This window comes from Pyrgilauda ruficollis, unplaced genomic scaffold, assembly GCF_017590135.1.
Source record: "Pyrgilauda ruficollis isolate IOZ18807 unplaced genomic scaffold, ASM1759013v1 scaffold16, whole genome shotgun sequence".
Taxonomy (NCBI): domain Eukaryota; kingdom Metazoa; phylum Chordata; class Aves; order Passeriformes; family Passeridae; genus Pyrgilauda; species Pyrgilauda ruficollis.
In genome coordinates, this window is record NW_024514764.1 from 8,855,646 (window position 1) to 8,880,558 (window position 24,913).

The 24,913-nt window shown below is 41.2% G+C and overlaps 2 protein-coding genes across 6 annotated transcripts in view; one reads left to right on the forward strand and one right to left on the reverse strand.

Moving 5' to 3' along the window:
* The window catches only part of CLEC16A (C-type lectin domain containing 16A), a 57,201-nt gene extending 42,947 nt beyond the window's left edge, over nucleotides 1-14,254 (reverse strand). For all 5 annotated transcript variants that reach the window (XM_041462701.1, XM_041462698.1, XM_041462702.1 and 2 more), the window contains exons 1-8: nucleotides 14,075-14,254; nucleotides 7,518-7,646; nucleotides 6,730-6,863; nucleotides 5,857-6,005; nucleotides 5,095-5,200; nucleotides 3,114-3,237; nucleotides 2,040-2,214; nucleotides 1,031-1,084 (exon numbers count right to left, since the gene is read on the reverse strand). In XM_041462701.1, coding sequence (XP_041318635.1) covers nucleotides 1,031-1,084; nucleotides 2,040-2,214; nucleotides 3,114-3,237; nucleotides 5,095-5,200; nucleotides 5,857-6,005; nucleotides 6,730-6,863; nucleotides 7,518-7,646; nucleotides 14,075-14,154 — 951 coding nt within the window. In that variant the 5' untranslated portion in view covers nucleotides 14,155-14,254. The remainder of the gene's footprint in view (nucleotides 1-1,030; nucleotides 1,085-2,039; nucleotides 2,215-3,113; nucleotides 3,238-5,094; nucleotides 5,201-5,856; nucleotides 6,006-6,729; nucleotides 6,864-7,517; nucleotides 7,647-14,074) is intronic.
* A 1,286-nt stretch (nucleotides 14,255-15,540) lies between these two features.
* Nucleotides 15,541-23,875, forward strand: DEXI (Dexi homolog). The gene is made up of 2 exons (XM_041462635.1): nucleotides 15,541-16,205; nucleotides 23,217-23,875. Exon 1 carries the CDS (start codon nucleotides 15,681-15,683, stop codon nucleotides 15,960-15,962), a length of 282 nt encoding a protein of 93 aa, XP_041318569.1. The 5' UTR covers nucleotides 15,541-15,680; the 3' UTR covers nucleotides 15,963-16,205; nucleotides 23,217-23,875.
* The last annotated feature ends 1,038 nt before the right edge of the window (nucleotides 23,876-24,913 follow it).

A 24,913-nucleotide genomic window follows, 5' to 3' on the forward strand; every position in this document is an offset into this window, starting at 1 on the left:
TGACTACTTCCATTTTCTTCCTTAAAGAGAATGAAGAACATAGATACAAATCCTGAAGTGATGCCTTGTCACTGAAAGCAAAGACTTTAAAAGAGGTCACCTTACACAACTGTATGATGCAGGCCCTTTTGGTTACAAGAAGCTGCTGCTCCCACAGTTTTATCTGTGGTAAATAACCATCACACCACCACAATATTTTAGGTTTAAATTAAGGAGCATCAAATTATATTCTTCTACCAAAAAAACCTCAACCCCACACTTCCAGCAAAAAAGATGAAATTATGGGCCAGATCACAATGAGTATTGAAAAATTCTAAGATCAAAGAAAAAGAAGTATAAATTCTATGAACACATGTCAAAACTCTTTTCAGACAATGTAATTTAAAAAAATCAGTCTCACAGAAATGCACTGAAGACTACAGGGAGAACAGATTAATTTTCTCTACAATACAATAAAATCTACTGTAAAACTCTTAATTAAAAAATAAGTTCCAGACGGAAAAGCAGGTGGAACTGATATAAGCATGACATAAGTACTTAATTACACATTTAAGCTATAGGCATAATGAAATTCATATTGTGAGAAAGTGAGATTTTGGTAGTGGTGGTTTTTGGGGTTTGGGTTTTCAAAGAGGAAAATTCAAACCTGAGAATTTCCATACCTTAAGCAGATTCAAAATGCAATATAGCATCTAGGTAAATTTCATCTGCCATTGTATCAAGTTCTGACCCAGCATGTCGCATGTCTATTACCATTTATTTATCAGGGGGTGTATGCAATTTGAAATGCTCTAAAGGTTACCCTGTGCAATGGGATCCACAGAAAAATAACATTAACTCAAATAAGAAGCTACTTCGTTTGCCAAAAATGTTTTACTTCATTTTTCTTAATGAAAACTGAAGAGCTAGAAATTTGTTTTGATGAATTTTCTTTGATGGTTTTGCCGAAATGATGAAAATACTCTATTTTATAATCACAAGAGTATTGCAAAATTTGTTCTGAAACAGGACAAATACTTAAAATACTTACTTGAGAAAGAAGATAGAGAGAAACCTGGAGACTTATTTTTGGACGCTCTCCACCCTACAGAAAAAAATATGAAAAATGCTTACTTATTGATACAAAGAATTTATGTGGCTTAATGTTTTATTTAAAATGAAACTTGTATTGTTCCACATTCTGCTACAAAGTATTCAGAAAGCATCACGCTCTTTATCTTTAACATTCACTACTTGTAAATTATTTGAAATGGAGACTCTCCGAATAAGCATATCCCTCACTCTTCCTTGGTTAAAAAATTGCAATTAATTACTGTCTCTCATGGTCACTTCAGTAACTTAAACAGGGGAACATCTGAGAAGTACACTCATTTTCACTATGCTACTATTCATTGCAAAGATTCTTCTCACTTAACATTCATTAAAGACTGCTCTGAAAATTAGCTATTCAGATAGCACAAAATATTACCCACAACAGGCAACTGAATGCAGGAACCTGTGCAGGTTTAAAAAAATAGTTTCTATTTCACTAAAAAGCAGTTTGAGTGAAACCACCACTTAACTTAAAGGCTATGCTTTAAAAATAAATTCAGCTACATCATGTTAAAACACAGCTTCTCTACAAACAGAAGAAATTAGCATCAAACCCAAAAATCTGTGTTTTCTACCTGGATAGATTTTTAGAACATGGCAGATTTGCTTTTTCTGCTTTTGCCAAAAAACAAGTTAGCTTATCAGAAAAGGAAATCACACACCTCCCAGTGTCACAGAAATTTAAGCCCTGTTCCAAATTTGCAGTTCTTCTTGGTCTCCACTACTGTGAGCTTTTAACCACCATGTCACCCAAAACAGCATTTCTTTGGTGAATAAAATTTAATCTTCTGTGCTCTTGAATTCCATTTCAGGCTACTTCCTCTACAGTCACCTTATTTAAGCTGTTTCATGTAAACCACACATCATACACCTACTGCCCAAATCATTTTGCACACTGAAAGCAAGCAGCACCTTTGAGGATTACCTGTTTGCAGGTATTAGCTTACCTTGTCTTGATTTACTAATGAATACACATAGAGGGGAAGAAAGAGCCTATTAAGTAGGTGGTCTGTCAGCACATCATTTAAAAATTCACAGTTAATGATAAGGATATCATTAAGGTAATGCAAATGATCAAGATGTTCTGCTACCAGGTCACTCAGTTTGCCCCTATTTCTGTGCCTGAAAAGAGAGCAGAAATAAAAAAATTATATGTGATCAATTGTGCAAGTCTTAAATGCTTAGGGGAAAAAATTAATGTGCATCCCTGCCACAGATCACCTGGCTCAGGTAGACTGCCCAAAGCAGATATTTTAGTGAAGTCAACCAATGCAACTGTTAAACAGTTGCCTGTATTTTCTTTACGATGCACATATCCAATTTTTTTCCCAAGTTTTCACAAGAAGTGTTTTTACAAAGCTTTGCTTCCATTGTCAATCTTTTCACAAGCCAACTACAAAAATGAGAAGATTTTTTTTTCCAAAAATGAAAGAAGAATTAGGTCTTGTATTTAACACCTACCTCTTCACTTTAGGAAAGCAAGAAACACATGGCCACTCTAAGGTGGGGGTGGCAAGACAAACCAAGAACACAACCTGAATCAACAAAGTATTTCTGTAGTTGATAGTGGAATGTTACACTGTCATGTCAGGTCTGACAACTCACCATCAAGTTAATCACTCTAGTTTAAATATTTTTCCTATAATCTTTTCAGAAAGCTCTTCTATGAGATGACACACAGAAAAACAATGCTAGAAAGACAAAGTTTATAGGATTGAGAAGCACAAAATACCTGTTGTGTCTTCTGGATATCTGCTATTTCTAGCAGAATAAAAGAAAGATAAAGAAAAGGCTTGTTGCAAACACTAATTTACTTGTAGGGATATCAGCACAGATCAGGCACACAGCACTGTTACCTTAAAGAATCAACTCAAAAACTTTAAAGAGTGAAAAGTCTGGACTGTCTACATGGGAACATATCTAGAAACTAACTTAACTGGACTACTATAGACAAAATAAGGACACCATTGACATCTGGGAAAAGCATTTGCATTCAATAGGCAGCATTTGTAAAAGCTTACTCTTCATCAGTCTGCACGCAGTTATCCAGTTCTATCACGTGGCTGCCAATAAACCAGACGAGGTTGGAGAAATAAGGAACTGCAGTTTTATCTCGAATGTAATGCAGCATAGGCTGGTTGTCCACTGAAGAGAAATCATTAAAAAGAAAAATCAGTTGCCAATATTTTTATTGCTTTTTCAGAAACACAATAAAATATCTTCTGAATTTGATTACATGCTGGTTTTCCATATGAGTATATACCTGACACGATCTTAGGCATGAAATGGAAATCTATAAAAATGTCACATCAATTCTTATCTGGCTTGAATGAGCCTAATGTTGATATATTTACAGATGTCTGAAAATAAACAAATCTAGTGGAATTCAGAAAGGTTCTTTTAGCACATTATTTATTAAAAAGAAGAGAGAAGCGCAAGAATAAAGCAGTAATGCTGAGAGTCAAGCTAGTTAGACTTACATGACACTGCATTAAGGAACACAGGAATCATCAGTGAAGGAAGGGCAAAAGAAACAGACAACAGTTAACAGGATTAGGAACTGGGATAGTGACATCCTCTAAAAGGGTTTAAAATGCTAAAGCACAAAGCATCTAAACTAAAACATATGGGGTAGCAGTTAGAGCAGAATACATGCAAACAGGTAGTCAGATAATTATTCATCCTGAACATCTGAGCTCTGCCTTTTCAACTCTAATCACTATATCACTACAACATTCAACGAAAATTCTAGAAAAGTAATTTTTTAAAAATAAGAATACTTAGCTGCATAAATATATCACAAATAGGATATGAAGCCTATAATCTGCTCTTTTTTGTGAGCTCATATTCACATCTACAGTTCCTTGAAGTAGAAGGCAAGTACCAAGTACCCATTTCTCATACAAGAAAAAGTGTTGCAGCCAACACTGAAAAGACCCTCTTTGCTATGCAGGCTCTCCAGTCATTTGCAAAGCAAACAGCTCATTGTTTTAAAAAAGAGCTCATATGCTTCTATGAAGACTGTCAAACCTCTTCTTAATTGACAGAAAGTTGTGTAAATTCAACATGTAATTTAACTTAAAATGGACTAAAGAATAAGAGATCCTGCATGAACATATTGCATAATACATATTACTTTATAGCATGCTGATTTCAGAGGTAGAAGTTCAGAATAAACAATTTTTTTACAGAGAACACTGTGAACAGTTTATTAAAAATCTTAAATATCCCAAGAAAAATTTAGGGGGAAGTGACTTTTGGACATTGGGTTTAGAGTAGACATTCTCAAAGTAGTGCTAACTTCAAAGTTAACCAGGTTGCTGAGGTCCCTGCTGAGTTTTGAAGACCTCCAACAACAGAGATGCCTCAGTTTCTCTGGAAAACTCGTTGCATTGCTCAACTACTCTAACAGTGAAGCTTTAGGTTTTTTCCTTATGTCCTACTGGAATGCCCAGCAGAGGAGTTTGAGACTGCAGCCTCCTGGCCTTCACTGAGCACCTCTGGTAATGGTCCAGCTCCTCTCAAGACTGGAGTGACTGCAGCACCTAACAGTTCTACAGTCATTTTAATGCACTTCCAATCCAAAAGGCAGTGATGTTGGTTACTGCTTCATACACTAGAAAGCTCAATTTCATGAGTAAAAGATAATTTATTCTTAAAACACTCTGGTTTTGCAGTTTTTGTTTGTTTACTTTTTAAATACAGTCACATTCTGACCTCTCTTGGAAGGGAAGCTAAAGTTTCTTATGTATGCCTGACACTTTTGGGGTTTTTTTTTCAACCAGTTTCATCGGTGAGAAAATAATACTATTTACAAGTACATACTGCAGGTTTGGGATAGTTGTCACAAAAGTAAAAAATGCATATCTGAAACTTATCAACATGCTAAGCTTTTCAGTCTCACAAAAGAGAAGAAAACCCTCACAAATAAATAAGTGAAAATTACACTACAATGAAACAAGATTTGCACACATACCTTTTTTTAATATATAAAAAGCGTACCTTTGTAGACATTTAAAGTTATAGTCCTAACAGCAATCCTGACCATGCTTTCGGGGTGGTTAAAAAATTTAATAGCTTCAGTGTACAAAGCAAAGTCGTTAGTGTGCTGTAACAAGAGAAAGAAAATATTTATTCATTGAACATGTACAGAATAGGGGTTGGGATTCTGTATAAATTATGTTTTCCCTATATTAACCTGGTATCTTTACCTTCTACTTAAGCAATCAAAATGATTTTACAATGCACATTCAGCTGCCTTTGTAGCTCTGCATTAAAATGAACTGCTTTAAGCAGCAGAGCTTCCCAGGATAACTGCACACATAGCCAGTGCTTTCATGCCCTCTTCTGGCAGAAAGCAGAGTGCAGAGGAAAAACCCAATTCAACTTTGCCCTTTGACTCAGCTTTTTGGACTTTGACTAAACCTTTTAGAACCAAGTGATGCAATAGAAAAGATCCTGTTTATGAAGGCACAAGAAAACAAAGCATAAACAAGCTGAATTCTCAAGGAAGCAGACTTTAAAACTACTGAAATGATTCAATATAACACTAACTTCCAGATTTTTAGTTCAATATAGCTGTAAAAGGACAAAGCCATGCTTGTGCAGAGATCCTCACAAACAAATTCACAATCACTGGTATGGCCATTATAAAAATAAAAGCAAGACATTATGAGACAAGAGACTAAACAGAGTATGTGCCACACTCTTCTCAATCTCTAATTCAAGTCCTCTTATCATTATATTGCAACTTGCTTTACTTACCTCATTATAAAAGAAATGTACAGTATGATTATTGAGTTTCAGGGAAAGAGTTTTCAAAAATGATATGTAATATGCCATTATCTCCTCATCAGAAAAGTCAAATTTGTGGACAATAATAGAATTCACATGGTTATTAGAGAGCAGGTAGTCTGAAAAAAAAAAATTATTTACACAGGTTAACAAAAAAATTTGCTGTGGTAACAGGCTGTATTTAAAGTGACAGCTAGAAAGCAACAATCTGATGCTTGAAGATCACAGTTTTGAGCCAAACAGCTCAAATGATGCCTTTGAGCATTAATATAAAGGATCTACTCCCTACAAAGGTCTTTGCTCCCAAGAACAAGACAACAGAGAATATACGTTATCTTCCTCAATACAGGTAAGCTCTGCAGCTAATCACACTTAACTCTCCAAGGCTTGATGATGACTTTCATAACAGTTGTGGAATACTTCAAATTATTAATTCTCCATACTCTATGTATTTTGCAAAAAACCTCGAAGGAACCTCCTGTGGTTGACTGCCAGCACCAATGATGTCAGAACAGTTACAGTACAAATTACACACCAGTTTCACCACATGACCTGTGGCAGCAAGTGAACATTTCAGATCACAACTAATTTGACTTAAGGAATCCCTTGAAACGTGCTAAATGCTTGTTGTACCAAAAAACTACTTTTGCACCACTGAAAACTTACATTCAAAGGTATTGTTAAGTCAGTTTACACCATATTTTGGTAGTGTTCAATTTAAAAGACTGTTAGTAATTCATATAGTTCTGTGCAGGGGTACTAGGACTAAATTTCATTGAATGAAAGGGAATCCAATCAAATCTAGATCACTCCATCCTAAGCAGTTCGGAAGTGTGTCCTTACACAGGGATGTTTCATGGCTGATGTTCTCAAAAAGGATGTTCAGAGTCTGCAGCAGCTGCACACACACATAACGACCTGACTTCTGCCGCAGGATGTTCAGGAAGAACTCAAACATATTCTTCTCCAAGAAAAAGCTGAAATAAAATAAAGATGTCATTAAGTCACATGCTGTAAGTAACAGGAATATAATTTGGCTAGGAGCAGGGATGATTCAAGGCAACTTTGATAAACAGCATGTTTTGCTTTTATAAAGAATTACATTTTAAAGTTGCATCTGTATAACAAAATAATATCTTTGAAAAAACCTTAAATGCTAAACAAGAGGGCTTAAAAATTCAAACCATGCAGGAAAAAAGGTATCAAGTAATCAGGGCCTTCTTACTGTATTTTTAGTATATTCAGTTTATCAGGCAGCTCTAAATACCACAGCTAGAACTTGTGGTATCTTAGGTAAATTGAAGCAATGTGATATTAATAGATGTACTGAGTAAATCTGGACCCTAAAATAGGTTAGAGTTCGTATTTATATCAAAAGAATGGAGAGTCAAACAAAAGCAGTACATGGAAGGGGCTCTGGAATCCAAACACTTTTTAGAAGCAGCAAATTCCTGTATGACACGAATATGAACCTGCTCACACATCTACTACAGGACACAGCTTTTTACATATAGTCATGAAACACATCTTGGAGGAGTTAACAGTAACAGTGTACAGAACTCTGTACAACTCCAAGCATTCTTCAAACACAAAAGCAGAGTCTCAGAGAGAACTGGCTCAGGAGTACTCACTCAAACACTGAGCTGTCATTCTGATCCCCCCAGATCAGGATCTCCGTTATGGAACGAATGGTCTCCACCAGCAGGTTGCGGTTGTGATCTGTTACAATCGTATTTTTACTCAAAATATGATACATGTACCTAAAAGAGAAAAGAAGTACAAGTAATGTGCTATCCTGCCACTTTCACATGCACCAGATTTGTCTTTCATAACTGTACCAATGCAGACATACATATATGCACACACTAAGTCTAACAGTTGTACAATTTTAAAACCCTGAAATTTCCTTCTAATACTGATGAAGAGAGAAAAATATGTGTTAAACAGAGTGACAAAGGAAACAAATATCCCCCAGCCAGGTGAGTTATGAGTGCTTATGAATATGTTAACAGAGAACTAGAAACTGTGCAACTGGTCCCAAGGTGCCTCTTCTGAGAATTTCTTCGGAACATGTTGAAGTCAAAGGAGTGATGAGCAAGAGAAATAGAAGAAGCAGATAGGCAGGTAGTAGCTGATATGGAAAAGTGACAATGAGGTCTAACCCTTCTCTTGAGTGGCACATGAGTTCAATCCCCTCTCTTGCCTGCAGAGCCCCCTCACAGACTCACATCAATTTTGATGTTTAATATCAGGACTTAAAGACTATTCATTCACCTCGGAAAAGCTTCGTCAGGTTTCTGGTCCTTTGAGCACTCCCAGAAATCAGTATTTCCCAGGAACACTGATTGGAAAGGGGGTAAAATCCAGCTTTATCATTTCAAAGGGCAAGAGTTTAAGACTGTCTAGTGAAGCTTAAAAAAGGGTATGTCTATATCACAGGTGAGAGGAAGCTATAGAGAATGCAAGCCCTTCAGGTTTTGAGTCTCAGAATGTTACTCTTCAAGGAAGCACTTTTTTTTCCCCAAGTAAGTTGTTACATCAAAGTACCAACTTACTTCTGTCTTGTTATTATGTCCCACAAAAAAAAAAAAAAATGGGGTGGGAGTAAATTCTAATAAAAGCACAAAAACCTTCTTATGTCCCACAAAAAAAAAAAAAAAAAAATGGGGTGGGAGTAAATTCTAATAAAAGCACAAAAACCACCACTGCTTTTCTCCCTTTTTTTTTTCTTTTATATAGTGATTTTAAAAAAAGGGTAAATATAAGAAAGGTGCACAGTTTTGAAAATAAATAAAAAAGTGAGGGAAATTTCATGTCATTTCAGAACTGCACAAGTTTAGATTCCTAAACACAGCTCCTACATTATTAAGCTATGATTGTACTGAAAATCAGGAATAACACCTCAGCATTTCTGTGCAAATACTCAGAAGTGTTTGGAAAGGATGACAGATTTCCCATATTATTAATCTTGTCATGAATAGTGGAGTTAATCAAACTTCCAGGATCTAATTCTGTGAAAATAGCCTGTGTCCTGACCCTGGGGCAGCCTTCATTATTGTTTTGGATTCCATGAGAGTTTGTTCAGTGATTCAGACTAAAATTCTAGAAATCTCATTAGTAGAATTTTGCGAAGCTTCAGTAAGGTAGCAAAAAACACAGTGCATTTCTAAAAAAAATTTTTGGGGTGTCCGGTTTATGGCTTAAAGTAAGATGTTTAGGTCAAAAAACAGACTTCCCAAAAAACAGGATTCCCATCAATTTTATCAACACTAAAAAACTGAATCACTGCCCTGGGCAAGCATGCAGCCAGAGGCTAAAATGCCATTTAACTGAATACTCTTGTGAGGCTGTTCCAAATATTTATCAGACTTACAAAGACAAGACAAGATATCACCTAGTTTCAGAACCTTTTGCTTGAACTCAAAATACCTCTCACAAACACACAAGAACTTCGATCATATCTACAATTTATTCAAAATCTGTCAAATTCAGTTTTGGGAGCATTCTTCAACTGCTGAGCTGCCACTGAGTTGGGCAGTGTTTCCCAGGACTTGCAGCAAGAAACAGTCTGTCCTCACAAGCCATGCAGGGAACAGGTGCTATTTCAGAGAAGTTGATGGCAAAACACTGTGTGCTTACTGTTCTTGATGTTACTTAACCATCAAACAACAATTCTGCTGTGTTGAATACTGCACAAGGACACAAGAGGTAAACAGCCCTCAGAAGTCCACAGCCTTCACAAACTTGAAACAACATGCTCCCTTCCCTCACGCCTCTAATCAGCAATGTGACAAAGCCTGCAGCACATTGCTGAAGCCATTATCATATTATATGTATCACCAGGCAGCAAAAAGGAGGAAAAAGGGAATAGGTGGTTGGGGGTGGGGGGGGCGAGAGATGGAGGGGGATTGTCTTTTCTTAATCTTTCTCTTCAGTAAAAAAATACTCTCCCTCTTCATGGTGTTTCCTCCTCTCCCTCCTAAATCAACATTCATTTTCAAATCCAAAACAGTCACTGATCACATTGAAACCACTCTAGGAAAAGTTGATTCTCAGCTGTGTCCTGCAGTCATAACTGCCTGGTCACGTGCTGTACCATAACAGCCATTAAATAGCAAGGCAGAGAGCACCTGGAAATCCTCTTCCACTAATCCGAGGATCACCGTTCAAGATTCCTTCTGTGGAGATTGACAGTGGGATGGATCACAGTGAAGACGTGAGAGCTTAAGGCTGACCACCTATGAGAATTCCTGGAGTTTCTAAAACAGCACACGAAAAAACTTCCCATTAGGGCACTTTGTGTCCTGATCATCAGGACAGTGAATCAAAAGACAGAGCACAAAGTCAGTCCCTGCTCTGAGGATGCAGCAGTTAATGGAGCAGAGAACATCTGAAGAGATGGCAATTAGATCAGTTCATTCCACAATAATTTTACAACTTCCTGAAACAGTTAGTAATTAATACCGTATTACTTCACATATTTTAGACTATTAATTTGAAGTCACAGAGAAATTATTGCATCTGTGAACATGTATTTCTCATTAATAAGTTACATTATACAAACTTGGGATTAAAGTTTACTCCAGCAGTAGAATTTTGGGTATGGGATGCAGTGGGAAGAATAACAAGCTATTATTTCATTTTGGGAGCCTATGGAACATAAGCATTACAAACATGTAAAGCAAGAAGCATTTAACAATCAGGAACACGTTATCTCCAAATTTATTTACTTAGTAGCAGCGTTACTGAAAAATTCCTTAATCTGCTAAGGCACTGATGCACTTAGAGGAAACCTGAGCTTCAGCTTCAAGCTATTCCTTTTTATTTCATTTTTTAAAATCCTATTTGCTTGAAAATGCACAAGGAAGCATGCACACACTTGCTTTTCTTTACAGACACATGAAATACCATATTATGAGAACATGATATATCACACAAACCCAATATTTTTGTATTTAGATAAATCCTTAAGGGCTGAGTCTCAATGCCGATTACAGAGGGATCATGTTTGTGCTTCAAAACACAAAACTATCAAAGAGGAGACTTTTGTCATCTCTATATCTGAAGACTGGGTTAAACAAAAACACATCATACAGGAAGTGCCAAAGCACTCAATACCGTCAGAATCAGTGGGAGATGTTGCCAGCAACTTTACAAACCAAACAAAATTCTGAACATTTTTCTGGTTAGAACCCATGCTCAAAGGGGTAACATAGTAACTCATGAATATTTTAAGTGCATCTTAATGACTTTCCTACTTATTACTAACAAAAATACACTAAAACAGGTAAGAGTTTAAGAAGTCAAGCACTCAAATTTTAAAAGCCCAGACCTGACCGTAACAGGCTTGCTCCTTCACACTGCCTGTAATCAGGTAATCGCATATTGTTCTCACAGAGGAAACCTGCTGCATAGCAGGGACAGCGCCTCAGGAAATGAATCACCCATGAAAAAAGCCTTCAAACACACCTTTAAGGACACTGCATGTGACCAAGGCATGGGAAATGTTCAGCACCCAATTTCAATGGCATGCAAACTTTTATGCAATCACAATGCAATTCAAATACCAAGCGCAGAAGCAACCATGGGAAATGTGCTTGACAGTAACAACAGGGCTGTGTAAAATACCATAGAAAAGTAGGGGGAAAAGTCTGACTTGGAAACAAAGACACACAAAAAGAACAAGTTCTCTGAGAAGTACCCAGGCAGTGAGTAGCACTGTGTCATCCTTCTCCAGACCACATTTCAGAAGTGGACTAAATTTTAACTGTTTTCACTAGATCAAGAGACTGTATAAAAACACCTAATACAAAGTCTCACAATTTTCCTTCAGCTAATCCATTATCTGGCGTGTTTGCAGGAAGACTGAATATCAAAATTTCAAAAGCAAACCTCTAACAAACTACACTAAAGCTGATGAGAAAGAGCCAGCATTTACTGACAAAAAGCAGTAATGCTCCAAGTATCACTAAGCATGTGGATTGTTTACAATTTAGACTAAACTCTACCTTGTGCAAGTTTAAAAATAAAAATGTTTCCACAAGGCTAACCCAGACTGATTTCACCCCTGTAACAGAGCATAATATGCCTTTTACAGCCTGAGCTAACCTATAATGGCAGGGCAGGTGTCTTGAACTCAGCTCCTTCATATGGAACACAAAATGGGGCTTTGATGAGTTGAAAAGATGAGAAAGTAAACAGCTTATCAAGTGAGCTTACTGAGACTTTCTTGCATGACCCCAAAACAAAGGCTCTCTGCCCTTTTTCCTTCTGTTACTTTACCCACTTCAACACTTGGAAAATATCTAAATTTCACCTTTCCTGTTGGAATCTAGCTAGAATCTGAAATTCACACAGCCTGGATAAACAAACACTTAAAATATACATAGTATAAACAGATCAAAGGTCTCATCTGTCCTTTACATACGACCATTTCAGATTCATAATTACAGAAATCACATGAAAAAATGCAAACAGACCAAAGCTCATACTTCAGTAGATATATATATATTTCAACTCTCTGATAACAGCCCAATTCCCCATTGCTACAAATGAGGTAGGGTGTCATTTTTCTATTCTCTGTCAAAAAAGCAAACAGACCAAAGCTCGTACTTTAGATATATATATATTTCAACTCTCTGATAACAGCCCAATTCCCCATTGCTACAAATGAGGTAGGGTGTCATTTTTCTATTCTCTGTGGCCCCAACAGATCATATGGACACATTTTTCTGAAATGTGAAAGTAAGTCTCAAGTCTCGCTCTTTTTTCCCCCCTAACCTTAAATTCAGTTTTTTCAAATTTCATCACACACCAGCATTCTTGCTCTATCTTCAAGTCAAATATCAAAGCCAGACAGAGCTAAAGCTCCACTCATGCTGAATAGTACACAATAACTACTCCTTGTATGTTCAACAGAACATTCCTGTGTTTTCATTTGAGCATGACTTTCCCCCTTTTTCCTGTAAAACCAGATTACATTGGCTTGCTAGTCTGACCTGCAATGCTTTCAAAATTATTTCTGCAGTGCTACTGCCTCATTAGTTTTGTATTCATGGGCTTGAGTTCTGTGTCTTCGGTAAAAAGCATTGCATTTCAGAAAGTAGTGCTCATTTTGAACATTTTTCCCGTTTAGAGACAAGGACCAGAATCCATAAATCATCTTGATAAAGCAACCGCAAGATCCAAATCTTGCACAGGGCATCCTGCTCGTTACTGTCAGAACCCATTCATGTCCTCCTTGTAAGATGACTGAAAACTACTAGGCACTTTTTCTCAATGAGATACATAGTCACAGTGATTTCATTTAGAAATCACTTTGTCTCTTAATGACCTCCTTTTCTCGTTCAGTATAAAGAGAAGCTATCAAGGTGGTTCTCATTTTTCTTGCAATAGCGGAACACTTAAAATGGAACAGGGAAATCAAATCTTTTATCCCTTGCCACCCTTCCAACTCTCCAGTGGCAGAGCTAGGGAAAAACTATTCCACCTTGCGCAGCCAGCAGTAACACACGGCTGCGGGGCTCCAAACACATTCCAGCTCTCAAGCTCAAAGCTTTCCTTCTGCAGCAGCGGCTGCGTCCTGCAGCGCAGGGCACATCCCGGCCGTGACTCCCTGCGGCCCATCGCCATCCCCGCACGCCCCGCAGCTGCGCTGCCCGCACTCCGGCACAGCCCCTCGCTCCCCGCCTCAGCCGCCGCCAGGAAACAAACAAAGCTCTCCCTCACGAGGAATGTGGTATTTCTTGTATTTATCACGCCTCGCACTCTACTCCACCGAAGACTCTGGGGCATTACTAAAAACAAAACAAACACGTATGGCAGCCCGGAGTGTGACATTACATGACGAACTACGTCCGCCCTTCTGGGACGGAGAAGCTGGTTACCGTGAGGCAGACACCAGACCACAGAGCCTCCGCCACCGGGACTGCTCCGGGCGCTTTTCGCTCGGAAGAGCTGCGGCAAAACGCCACGGCGAGGGCAGCGAGCGCCTGGGGAGCGTCCTCCGCCGAGCCGCCCTCTCCTCTGCCGGCCCCGCAGCCGGCTCCGAGGGAACCCTGCCCCGAAACCCGCCCCGAGCAGCTCTGCGGACGGAGCCCGGCCGCAACCGCTCCCTCCGAGCCCCCTCACAGCCCCGCCACCCTCCGCCCTCACCGCCGCCCCGAGCCCGCGGCCGCCCCCCGCTCACTTGAGGTGGTCCAAGGAGTGGATGCTGCGGGCGGCCTTCCCGTGCCCGCCGCCCACCCAGCTGCGGGAGCGGCCGAACATGCTGGCGGCAGAAGGCTGCTGCGGCCCGCGGGCCCTACGGCCTCATAGCCCCGGGGGGCGAGCGGGCGACCGGCGGGCGGGGACCGGCCCGGAGCCTCGGCGGCGGAACCGGCGCGCACAGCGCATGCGCGGCCAGGGCACGCCGGAAAGCGCCGGCCCGGCTCCGCCCCCGGCCCGCGGACTGCGAGTCCCAGGGAGCACCGCGGGGGGCGGGGTCAAGCCCTCACACGGGGGGCGGGGCCTGCGCCGGGTGCGCTCTGGGGGCGGCTCGCTTAGAACAACATACGGGACTAAACGGAAGCCGAACCAGAAAAAACAAATCACGTTAAATGTGTGAGTCCTAAATGTGTTGTCATTTGAGGTAGAATTTGGCCCCTGACATTCCTTGTTCGGTTTCCGTAACCCAAAAGAAGCTGTTCTGTCTGGTCAGCTCCTGTGCTGCAGGCGTCAGAAATTCAGCTGCAGGCATTCCCCTTGCTGACGTTGTTCTAGTAAGATTTTGAATCGGCTTAAAAATTAAGGAAGAACAAAAAGAAGAGGACCCTTGATTGTGTTGATCTAGTTTTGGATTTTTTTTTTTTTTTTTTGCTTTAGCCAGAGAAATAAATCTATGTAAAAGCTGAAGAGTTTGTCAGGCAGTATCAAAAATGCACCGAGTTTAAAATCCCGCCTTCGGTTATATCTTGGTGTAGGTAAAGCCTTGGTCAGCAAAGAAACACCTGCACGGCAGGCGAGAGGGGCCCGGGCCCGCAGTGCTGCTGCAGGAGGGCCTCGGTCACGGCAGAGGTCGTGAAACAACTCCGGGGGCGAAGGCACAGCCCCGAGCTGCCCGCGCTGCCCCGCTCCGCAGGCTGCGGGCTGCGCCAGAGCTCGGGCAGGCAGGAGCGCGCAGCCGAGGGTCGCGCAGCGCAAGCGGCCCCTGTCCCCTGCAGCCCCCGTGCAGCCGCAGCGGGACCCCAGAGTGGCAACGCGGCGGAGGCGCCGGCGCCCGTCACGACCGCCCCGCGCCAGCGGCAGCGCGGCGCTGGTAAACAACGGCGGCGTGCGGCGGGGCGGGGAGCGAGGGGCGGGCGGGCAGCACGGTCCTGCCGCGCAGGCCGGGCTCGCTGGCAGGTCCTCCGAGTCGGCCTCCCAACGCCTGCGGGCTCCTTCCGCAAAGTTTGCGGACGGCAGGAGGAGGAGGAGGGAGTCGCCGCGGGACTGCAGTAGCCGGGCTGGAGATGCCGCTGAGCAGCCTCCTGCCAGCGGCGGGGCTGCGGCAGCGCCGCTGAACCCGCGCTGGCCGCCCGCCCGCTCGCCGGGGCGCCTCTTCGTCCGGGGACTGAAGGGACCGAGCCGGCCGCTCCGCGCCCCTGCGGGGCTCGCTTCTTCCCGGAGTCCGGATCCGGCTCCTCAGAGATTCTGCCCTTTGCTGCCACCGGGGCTGCGGCGTACAGTCCTGCCCCGCTCCCAGCTCCGCTGCCGTCCGCCCCCCCGCGCCGGCCGGGCGGGTCGGTGCTCGCTGCCCCCGCAGCCCCCACGGCTGCATGACCGCCGCGGTCTCCGCACGTCTGGATTCGGTGGAGTCCTGGGCCTTCCATGCGCTTCTGGTGCTGCCCTATATGTTTTACGTGGGCTTGTTCTTTGTCAATGTGCTGATCCTGTACTATGCCTTCCTGATGGAGTACATCGTCCTCAATGTGGGAATCGTTTTCCTGCCCGAGGATATGGACCAGGCTCTGGTGGATCTGGGGATGCTTTCCGACCCTGGCTCCGTGCTCTACGAAACGGACAGCGAGCTGGATGTCTTTGACGGCTACTTGGAGTGACGCCCCAGGGCGCTCCAAAGCGACTGAGCTCCGCCGCCGCCCGGCCCGGGGCAGGGGCCCGGCGTGCCCGCATGGCCGCAGCTCGGGGACCGCCGCGGCCCCGGAGTGCGACCCCGTCGCGGCTCCTGCGCAACATCTTCCCTTCCAAATGACACCCGCCCCGCCGGTGCAGGGCCCAGAGGGCCAGCCGGGACCCGCTGCCGCCGGGCAGGCCCGCGGCGGCGCAGAGGGCTCGCCAGGGAAGTAAGTAATGCCTTACTGTCGGGCCGGGCACAGCGGGCACGGCGCCGGGGCACGCTCCGCCGCAGCTCCCGGCTCGGGCGAGCGCTGGGCAAAGGGCCCGGGCCGCCCCCGGCGCTTCCCCCGCCCGGCAGCACCCGGGCGCCGGCGGGGACAGCGACCCTGTACCCCGGGACTCATCCTCCGGGCTACTGCAGCTGTGCTGCGGGGGGCTGCCTCTACAGCCGGGCAGCAACTTTGCAGATCCGGTCCTGAGAGCAGCCCTGAATCGAAACGAGCATCCCGGTTAACGTTTATTACAATTCAGGGACCTTAATCGAGCCAGAAATCTTAATTTGCTGTCCTTTAAAACCACTCTCTTGGATAATGACAAACTGCCCAGCTCACCGTTTTAATTGTAGCACGAGGGTTTTGCTTGGTCAGTTTTTTTTTTTTGTTGTTGTTTTGTGGTTTTTTTTGGTTTTTTTTTTTTTTTTTGGTAGTTTAAGGGTTTTGCTTGGTCAGTTTGTTTTTTTTTTTTTTTTTTTTTTTTGGTAGTTTCCAGTGATTCTGAAACTCTGGAAATATAAGGATTTAGCATTTTAAAACACTGAAATGCATTTGGGAAGAAAAATCACTATTTCTAGCTAGGACTTTCTGTGCCAAATGTATGTTAATGAAAACATTCACAGTTTAAATTAAAATGTGTTAGCAAATCTGCCAGCAGATTTTTTTAGCAAAATATTGTCTGTAAATCTGAAATCCAGTTCAAGATATCTTTGTTTTTTGTTTGAAGTGATGGAAATAGGGAATTCAGTTATAAGGTTACAAGTATAAACTCAGTGACCACACTACACAAATACCAGTTAATATTAAACTATTTTAAGCAGTCTTCCAATTTAACAAACCCAAACAAACCTTTCCTGTAGTTCTGTCCTTCATATATTTTAAAATTATCTTCTTCATGTATTTTAAAATTATCTTCTGAATATTTCTAGTCAGATTTTGTGTAAAGCAATAGCTGATTTTGGTCAGTAATTTAGAAGGAAAAATTGGACATTTTTGGTGTTGGAGTAACATTGATTGCACAAACACATCTGAACAAGGCTTGGCCAAAGGCATGTGGGAGCCTAACGATGGAGTGAACAGATTTTGTTGCTACTGAAGAAATCTCACTGCATATAGTCACTGCAAATGGAAGTGTCTATGCCAACACTTGGTGGTCCATCCCAAGCAACGGGATGAGAATCACTTCTGCTAGAATAGAAAGTGTGGAGCAGAACAATCCTCCCCACAAATCACCATTGACTGCTTTTGTGCTTGTCTCTTTTTTCAGCTGGACCAATAATATACATGCTCTGTATTCCAGGAATGAAATTCCTAAAAATTAATGGTAATTCAAGCAAAATCTTTGGTGCTAAAAACTGTATCCATTTTCTTTCCCAAAATATCTTTCCCTAAACTCCAAATCTTAGTGCTCCAATGCTATTTAGTAGAGGGATTAAAAATAGGTTTTTTAAATCACTTTTTTTTCTGTCTAGAATTTGTCTTGCTGAGTTGTGTCCAGTTTTCAGGAAGACCTAAGGAGAGCATCAGACACAATTTTCCTCAGTGGGAAAAAAAAAAATTCCTACTATACAAATACCATTTGATATGAGCACATTCAGTTCAGTGTAGATTATGGGCTTCTTAAAATTTTCTTTCTTATTAATAAGATAAGCAGCTCTGGAAACTTCTTGATATTCTAACTATAAAACCCTCCATAGGCAGAAATCAAAATGCAGAGGTTTTCTCAAAGCTCAGAAGTAAGGCTCCATTTTTACCCACCAAGAGCTCATGGAGCTCTGCACAGGTACCAGCTCCAGCCTTGATCTTTCATTTGGAAGCTGTCAGGGTAGATGATGGTTTCCACTGAGAATCAAATCACAAATCCCAAAAGTCTGATCAATTCTTAAGCAGCAAAAAATGTATTGTGTTTCATCTATTTATATATTTAATAATACTTACAGACATAGCAACCAGGCCCCAAATAGCATATTTACTTATCTACCAGGCAGAGACACGGCGTTTCCACCATGACAAGGGATTTGGGTTAATGTCCTGTTACAGGTTTCTTCACTGTTCTGTGCCATTCCTCCTCACCAGTTCTGTAGTAGCAAAGCAGGCAGAAGAGGACCCTCATTTGGAGCTGTGTTTTCTGCTTCGGGAGCAGCACTCAGGCCCTGAAAGGGAAGATTTAGATTCTTGTGGTGCCTTGCCTGCTGTGACCTGAGTTTGGTGTGAGTGTTAACCCCTGCCCTCCTGGCCTGGGAAGGTTTCCCACCTGCCCTGTTCCCTTCACCCAGAAGTGCTGAGGATTCACAAGACGCTGCAGGAAGAATGGGTCTGTTTTGGCAGCAGTGATGAAAAATATGTAGGCCTACTCTTTGCATTAAAGAGCAGCATTCTTCATGTGACTCACCAGTGATTTCTGAGAGCAGCCAAAGAGCTGTGATTATCCTGATCTGAAACCTTGCAGCGTCCTCCGTGCCTGGGAGAGCGGTGCCTTGCACCCTGCGTGAGTGACGTGTGACAGGAAAACAGAGGGGGCACATCCCAGGAGGCCCTTCTGCAGTGTGTGGAAAGGCTAATTTAGATGTAAAATTAAAGAACACATGGATCAGAACAGCTCTGTGCTCTCTGGCAGCAAACCCCTCACTTGAATAAATTCAATAGAAGCAAAATGATATTGAAGTTTCTGAGCAAAATTGGTGGCAGAGATTGAAGGCAGACAGATAAGTAAGCAGCTGAAAAATGTTTCCTGGCCTATTCAAATGAAGAAATTAATTTGTGTAAACTGAACAGAATTGAGCTTGTTTGTGTCATCTACTGTTTTCATGTGAGTGTGCCAGGTTATTTACTATGTGTTTGAAGCCCCCTGGAATAAGGTCGTATGACTATTCTCATACTTCCATAAAATCTCATGTGACTCATCAGAAAGTACTCCTATCAGAAAGAAAATGGGCAAAAGTAATCAATAATGAAAACTGACTAAGAAGACTGAATTTATGTAATCTTGCAGTACATGCTTTACCTGTATTTTTTCATAAGATGAATTGTGATGAAAATCTTCAGTGAGCAGAATCAAGCACTCAAAAACCTGTGACTCAGCACTTGCAATGAATGCCAGCATCTAAATTCTGAATCAAAAAAACCCCAACATAGCTTAACTCTCCAGCTCATCAATATAGTGCCAATTAGAACTGCAGGCTCAGTGTCTATGAGACAGCCACCCCCTGCCTCTGTTCTGAAGCAGAGATGTCCTGCGAAGGACAGAGCAGAAGAATGATGTCACTAGCACTGGCAGGATACATTTAAATGTATCAGAATCTACTTCCTGACCTCTTTCTTTTCAGATTTTAAATATTAAAAATAAGAGCAGAGTGGTTTGTTACTTAATTTACCTTGCCATTTTTCACTATTTTTCCCATTTTGGTAGAGATTGCCAAGGTGATTTGTTGGTTCCATGATACAGATCAGTTGGCTGCTTTATGTTTTACAGTAGCAACAGGATTAAGAGCAATTGCTATGATTTTTAGAACCATGTTTTGAATTTTTAGATAGATGTCTAATGTTCAAACTCACTTGACAGCTCTGCTTTAAAGAAATACTTAACAGGAATTCCGTTCTAGATGGAAGGAAGACAAAATCATGGTTAATTGTTCAGCTGTCCATACAGACTCATTAACCACAGCCATGGACAGTTCTAAGTGATTTTCTACCTAAAGCATTTATTTATATAATGTCAAGAGAGTAAGCAGATTTTTCAAAAAGTTTTCCAAACGGTGCTGTTAATAATGTGAATTAAAATGAGGCATAGAAATCAGAGAGATGTTCAATTTTTGATAGACATAGTTTACGCCTGAGTATTGCATGTGTTAAAAGCCTCGGCCACAAGTAACTTTAAAGAATAATTTTTTTTAAGAATTTGTGCTTCTTTTCTATAAAAAAACAAGCTTTCTGTAATAAACTTGCTTCAAGAGGTTACTGGTTAATTGGTTAATAGCCAATTACTACTTTTAAGCTGTCAAAGGAATTAAGAAACAAATCCAATTTAATTCTTCATGTTTGTTTCCTCTGGAGGAGGGACAAAGTGACACTATAGTTCAGCTAATAACTATAAATCCTAAAATAGAAGAAAAGAATAATGTTTAGAGACATTTAGTCTCTAACTCTTTGCATTTGCCCCTCATAATGATCCTACCTTATAAGGAGTACAGCTATCCCAAAGGATTAAATATGCACAAGTTGCTAAATCTTTCCAGTTGCTCAGGGAAACTGTCTGACTGTCTTTCTTTTCACAGTTGAATTTTATTACTTTGGCTACAGTTTAGGAAATTAAAAATAGCTGAATAGCTTGAATGATGCTGTCTGAAGACACAAGCATGTGTCTAATATATGTGATGAAAAGGGCAAGGACAAATAGGAGCCATGTGTGGGAAATAATGGTATAATGGAAAATGATGATGTGCACTGAGTGATGGATTGCTGGGGAACCTCCAGGTCAGCTCACAGACTCAAGGCTAAATACTCTTTTGCAGGGCCAGAAAGAAAGACCAAGGGTTGCTCAGGCAGTGGAGCCCAAATAGGCCACAAGAGCTGAAACACTGCTGCAGAAAGTGAGGAAACAGAAAACAGTGTCAGGTTGTGAAACAGAGTCACACCATGTGTCCTTTGCTCCAGCCTGCATTGTGAGGAGCAGCAACTTCAAAGGCAGAATTAACAAAGATACTGTGACTGAGCTGTTAATGCTAGAGTCATACTACAGCCATACTGTTCAGTGCTTGCAGGTATCTTCCAGGCTATTGAAAGTTCTAGTTCTGAGATTTAAAAAATATTTTAAAATATTTTCTACCTCTTAATTTTCCAGTTTTCTGAAATTTTTGAAGTTTTCTGTTAAAAAATAGGTTCTCGTGATGTTTGAGGGACAGATTTCTAATCTGAAAATTAGAAAGGCAGGATTGAATATCCTGGCCAATTGTATCATTTACACCCCATTTAATATCTGCCACAACAAATTACAGTCTTGGACTAGCAGTCCTACAGCAGTGTTTGGAACTACCATTAGACAGCTTTACCCTTTGCTTTGGAGGCCCAATACATTTTGCTGTGCTATTTTTAAGTTAGCCTAGAATCTGATCTACAGTGCAGAATACTAACAACCACACTGTACTGTCTGCTGTAGATGAGGTTTTAGTTCCACTTGGAAAACAATCAGATAAACATGAAATGAGTAACCTGGTAGAGCTGCTGTTCCCCCTTTTCATGTCCTCATTTTGAGAGAAAGGATTTTGAGCAGATGTGTTCTGTTAGCAGGTACTGTAGCTGACAGACATTTGACAGAAATGCCTCACTGGACAAAAAAGTGCTTCTTGTTTCTGACCTAGAATCTGCAGTAAGTGGCACACAGGAGCATGGGAAGTGTTGTGATGAGTCAGACCACGATCTCACAGCCCTATGTTCCACCTCTGGGAGAGCTCATGTCCCTGACCAAAATCTGCAGGCTGCTCTCTGTTCTGTCCAAGGCAGAATGCAGGATGTTGGATGGCACGTTGCTGCCCAGCCCTTTAGCAAATGTTTTCTAAACCCACCACCCTTTGCTCACTTTGTTATGAAATCACTCTGGATTTCCTTCATATTATTCATATTTCCTCAATATTATTCATATTATGAATACTTGAAAGAGCTTATTTTCTTCAGTCTGGAGGATTTCTCTATTCATCCTCTTCTTTGAGTCAGTAATGGTGATGAATAAAAATTGGTCCCTGGTATACTCTGCTACTGAGTTCCTTCCTACCAAGTTTTATTCTTTGCTTCCAATCTTTTAATCTGCTTTCAGTCCATAAAAGAACCTTTCCCCTAGGCCTGTGTCAACCTGTTTGCTTTTGGCCTCCTGTAAGGCCTGTGTTAATGACACTGTGCTGTGTCTGTCCAAGCTCATGCAGAACCTGTGACATCAGATTTCATTCTTCATTCAGACCCAGAAAGGGGAAGGAGGGAGGAGCTGTCCATTCAGAGACTTGCTGCACACAACACAGAAATGTCCTGAGCTGCAGGCAGCCAGGAGACCTGCTCATGGTCTTCTGTACCTCAGCTCCTCCTCAACACAGACTCGTGCCCAGTCCCCTCTCAGAGCTGCACCATTCTACACCACACTCATTAGCCATCTGTAAATCACAAGACCAGATGAATGCTGTCACTAGTGCCCAGCACCTTTGTAATCCACAGCTATGGTTCTACTTAAAGGAATTTTCTCAGTTTTGTATTTACCCCGATGATTGTAAACAATCACCTCCTAACAGCAGAGTCAGTCAAGGCAAATTAGATAAACTGGGATAAAGCAATATAGCAGTAATTTATCCTTGGCAGCAAGACTAAGAACTTAGCCCAAAATGTTATTTAGCTCTGTAACTACTTAGCAGTGGATCCAAAATAGTTGCAACAATGCAACTCTGAAGTGGAAGAGAAAGTGACCAAAATCAGAGACTGCATCAAATGTAGGCAATACTTAATTAACACGAGGATCCAAACAATACAAACACTGTAATGAACAGTATCTAGTCAAGATAATGTAGCCAGTTCAAACATCAATTTTAATGAGTAGGTGTAATGATATCAAATCTGGATAAAATAGGTTATCTCACTGTATGTCACAGCTGTTTTTACTCTTAAGAACATCCCCTAGTAATTGATGTGGTGCACTGTGGTTCATAGCTTACTCTCACACTGGTATCTTCATGGCTCTGTTAAAATTCTTAAGGACTGGTGTGCTCTGACATTAACAGAAACTGTGGCATTGATTTTTCTGAAAGGTTGTGCAGGTCATTACTTCTCAAAGAATTATTACCCATAGTCACAAAAGGGTTGGATTTTTACTTTTTTTTTTTTTTCCTAATAAGTCAACATCATGCTGCTGTATGTCACATACTCAGTGACTTTTCTGTTCATTTTAGGTATGGAGGGTCACTCTTTATTTATGTGTTTTCTTTTAAACAGATTCATTAAACACCTGAAATGGATTATGACCAGGTTAATGGATCAAGTCCTGGAAAGAAACTGTACTCTAAAATGTAGAGATGAAAATAAGGACAAGAGAACCAGAAGAAGAGTTGTCATCAGACCTTGTCAGTTGTGACTTTTCTTCACGGTCTTTGCCTCTTGTGTGTACACTTACTGCAGTGATTCATGCACCATACTGGGCTTCCATAGGTAATTCTGGGATGGACTAGATGAAAAAATAAGATAAACTATGTTCCATTGTAACAGAAAATCAAGTTGTTACCCAGATTTGATAAACTTTTGAATGAATACCATGTCACCCAAATGGACACACTCTACATATAGCTTAAGCCAGTTTTACAATCACATATTGAAAATTCTACCAGCCAGTAGTTCAAAAGCAGTGCTTTCTCAGGGGAAAATATGCAGGAGTGACTGAAGGAGGTTCTTTTCAGGGAGTATAATGGTAAGAACTGTGCTAGTAAGATATTTTATTTAAAATGAGAGCTTTGAAATAGATCAGAGAATGAATTTTGTATAAGTCAGGTGGATTCATTATTTAACACAGGATACTTTGCAGATTGTTTAAGCTCATGTTCCTATGTACAGATGTGAAAGCAATACAATAAAGACTGTCCTTTTCCATGAAAAATTAAGCAGTTGTGTTGAAGTTGTTCTTCTTCAGTTTGAAAATAAAATAATTGAAATATGCTTTCAAGGAAATTCCAGTTTTCCTGCAGGTACCTGCAAGTAGTTCCAGATTGCTGAGATGGCCAGCAGGTAGGAAATCCTTATCATGAAAAGCTTAAACAAAAATCAGACCTGAACTGAAACATCACTGGGGGGGAGTGGGGGGGGTGTATAACCCACTTGTCATCAGGGCAGGCATTAGACTGGTTTTGTTTTATTGTCATTATACTTTTTTAGAAAAGTCTGATTTTGTAACTGTGCAATTTTTAAATCGACTTGATGTATCAAGAACATTTTGGACAAAGCAGAATTGAAAACAATTCTGCTGACACTTTCTGCCTGGTGTCTGTCCTCTGCAGTCTGTGTGTGCCATCTGCTCCCAGCGCGGGCTCCCTGCTGCAGACAGATGGTGTCAGGAGTCTCTTTTCAGCCAGCATGAGGGAACAAGAGGGTGATGGCTTAGATCCCCCATGAAACAATGACAAACTTGTGTATCCTGATATTCTCAGTGTGTTGCATTCAAATAGCACATTTTAGTTCCTAGGCAGTAGAAATCAGCTCCAAGTTCCCAAAATTCTGTGCTCCAAATGCAATTTTCAGCTGCTCCTGCAGGAGGGGAAGCACTGACACCAAACCACACAGCATTTCTCCAAGATAGGTTTCATCAGATGCAGTTCAGGACCTTTAAACACTGACAAGTATTTTGTTCCACATAATCCCTGGACAGCAATTCAGGAATAAAGTAACTTAGGGCACAATATTCTAACGCGTTATATATATCTATATATATATTTAGGGAAGACAAATCCCCATTTAGGTACCTGTAGAAAGAATAACCAAGTTTACAAACTTGTCAAGTCCATTTGGTACTAACACAGTAAAGGCTGAATTTTGCTACTGCTGCCTCTATAATTGTTAATTCATGGTGTTCATAGAGGTGGCTTCACTAGTTGGTCAGGTCCCACATAAGCCTTTTTAAGAACATGGTTCAGTTTGTCACTATT

Coding starts and splice junctions, on each gene's coding strand:
- DEXI (XM_041462635.1), top strand. CDS start 15,681: ATGACCGCCGCGGTCTCCGCACGTCTGGATTCGGTGGAGTCCTGGGCC.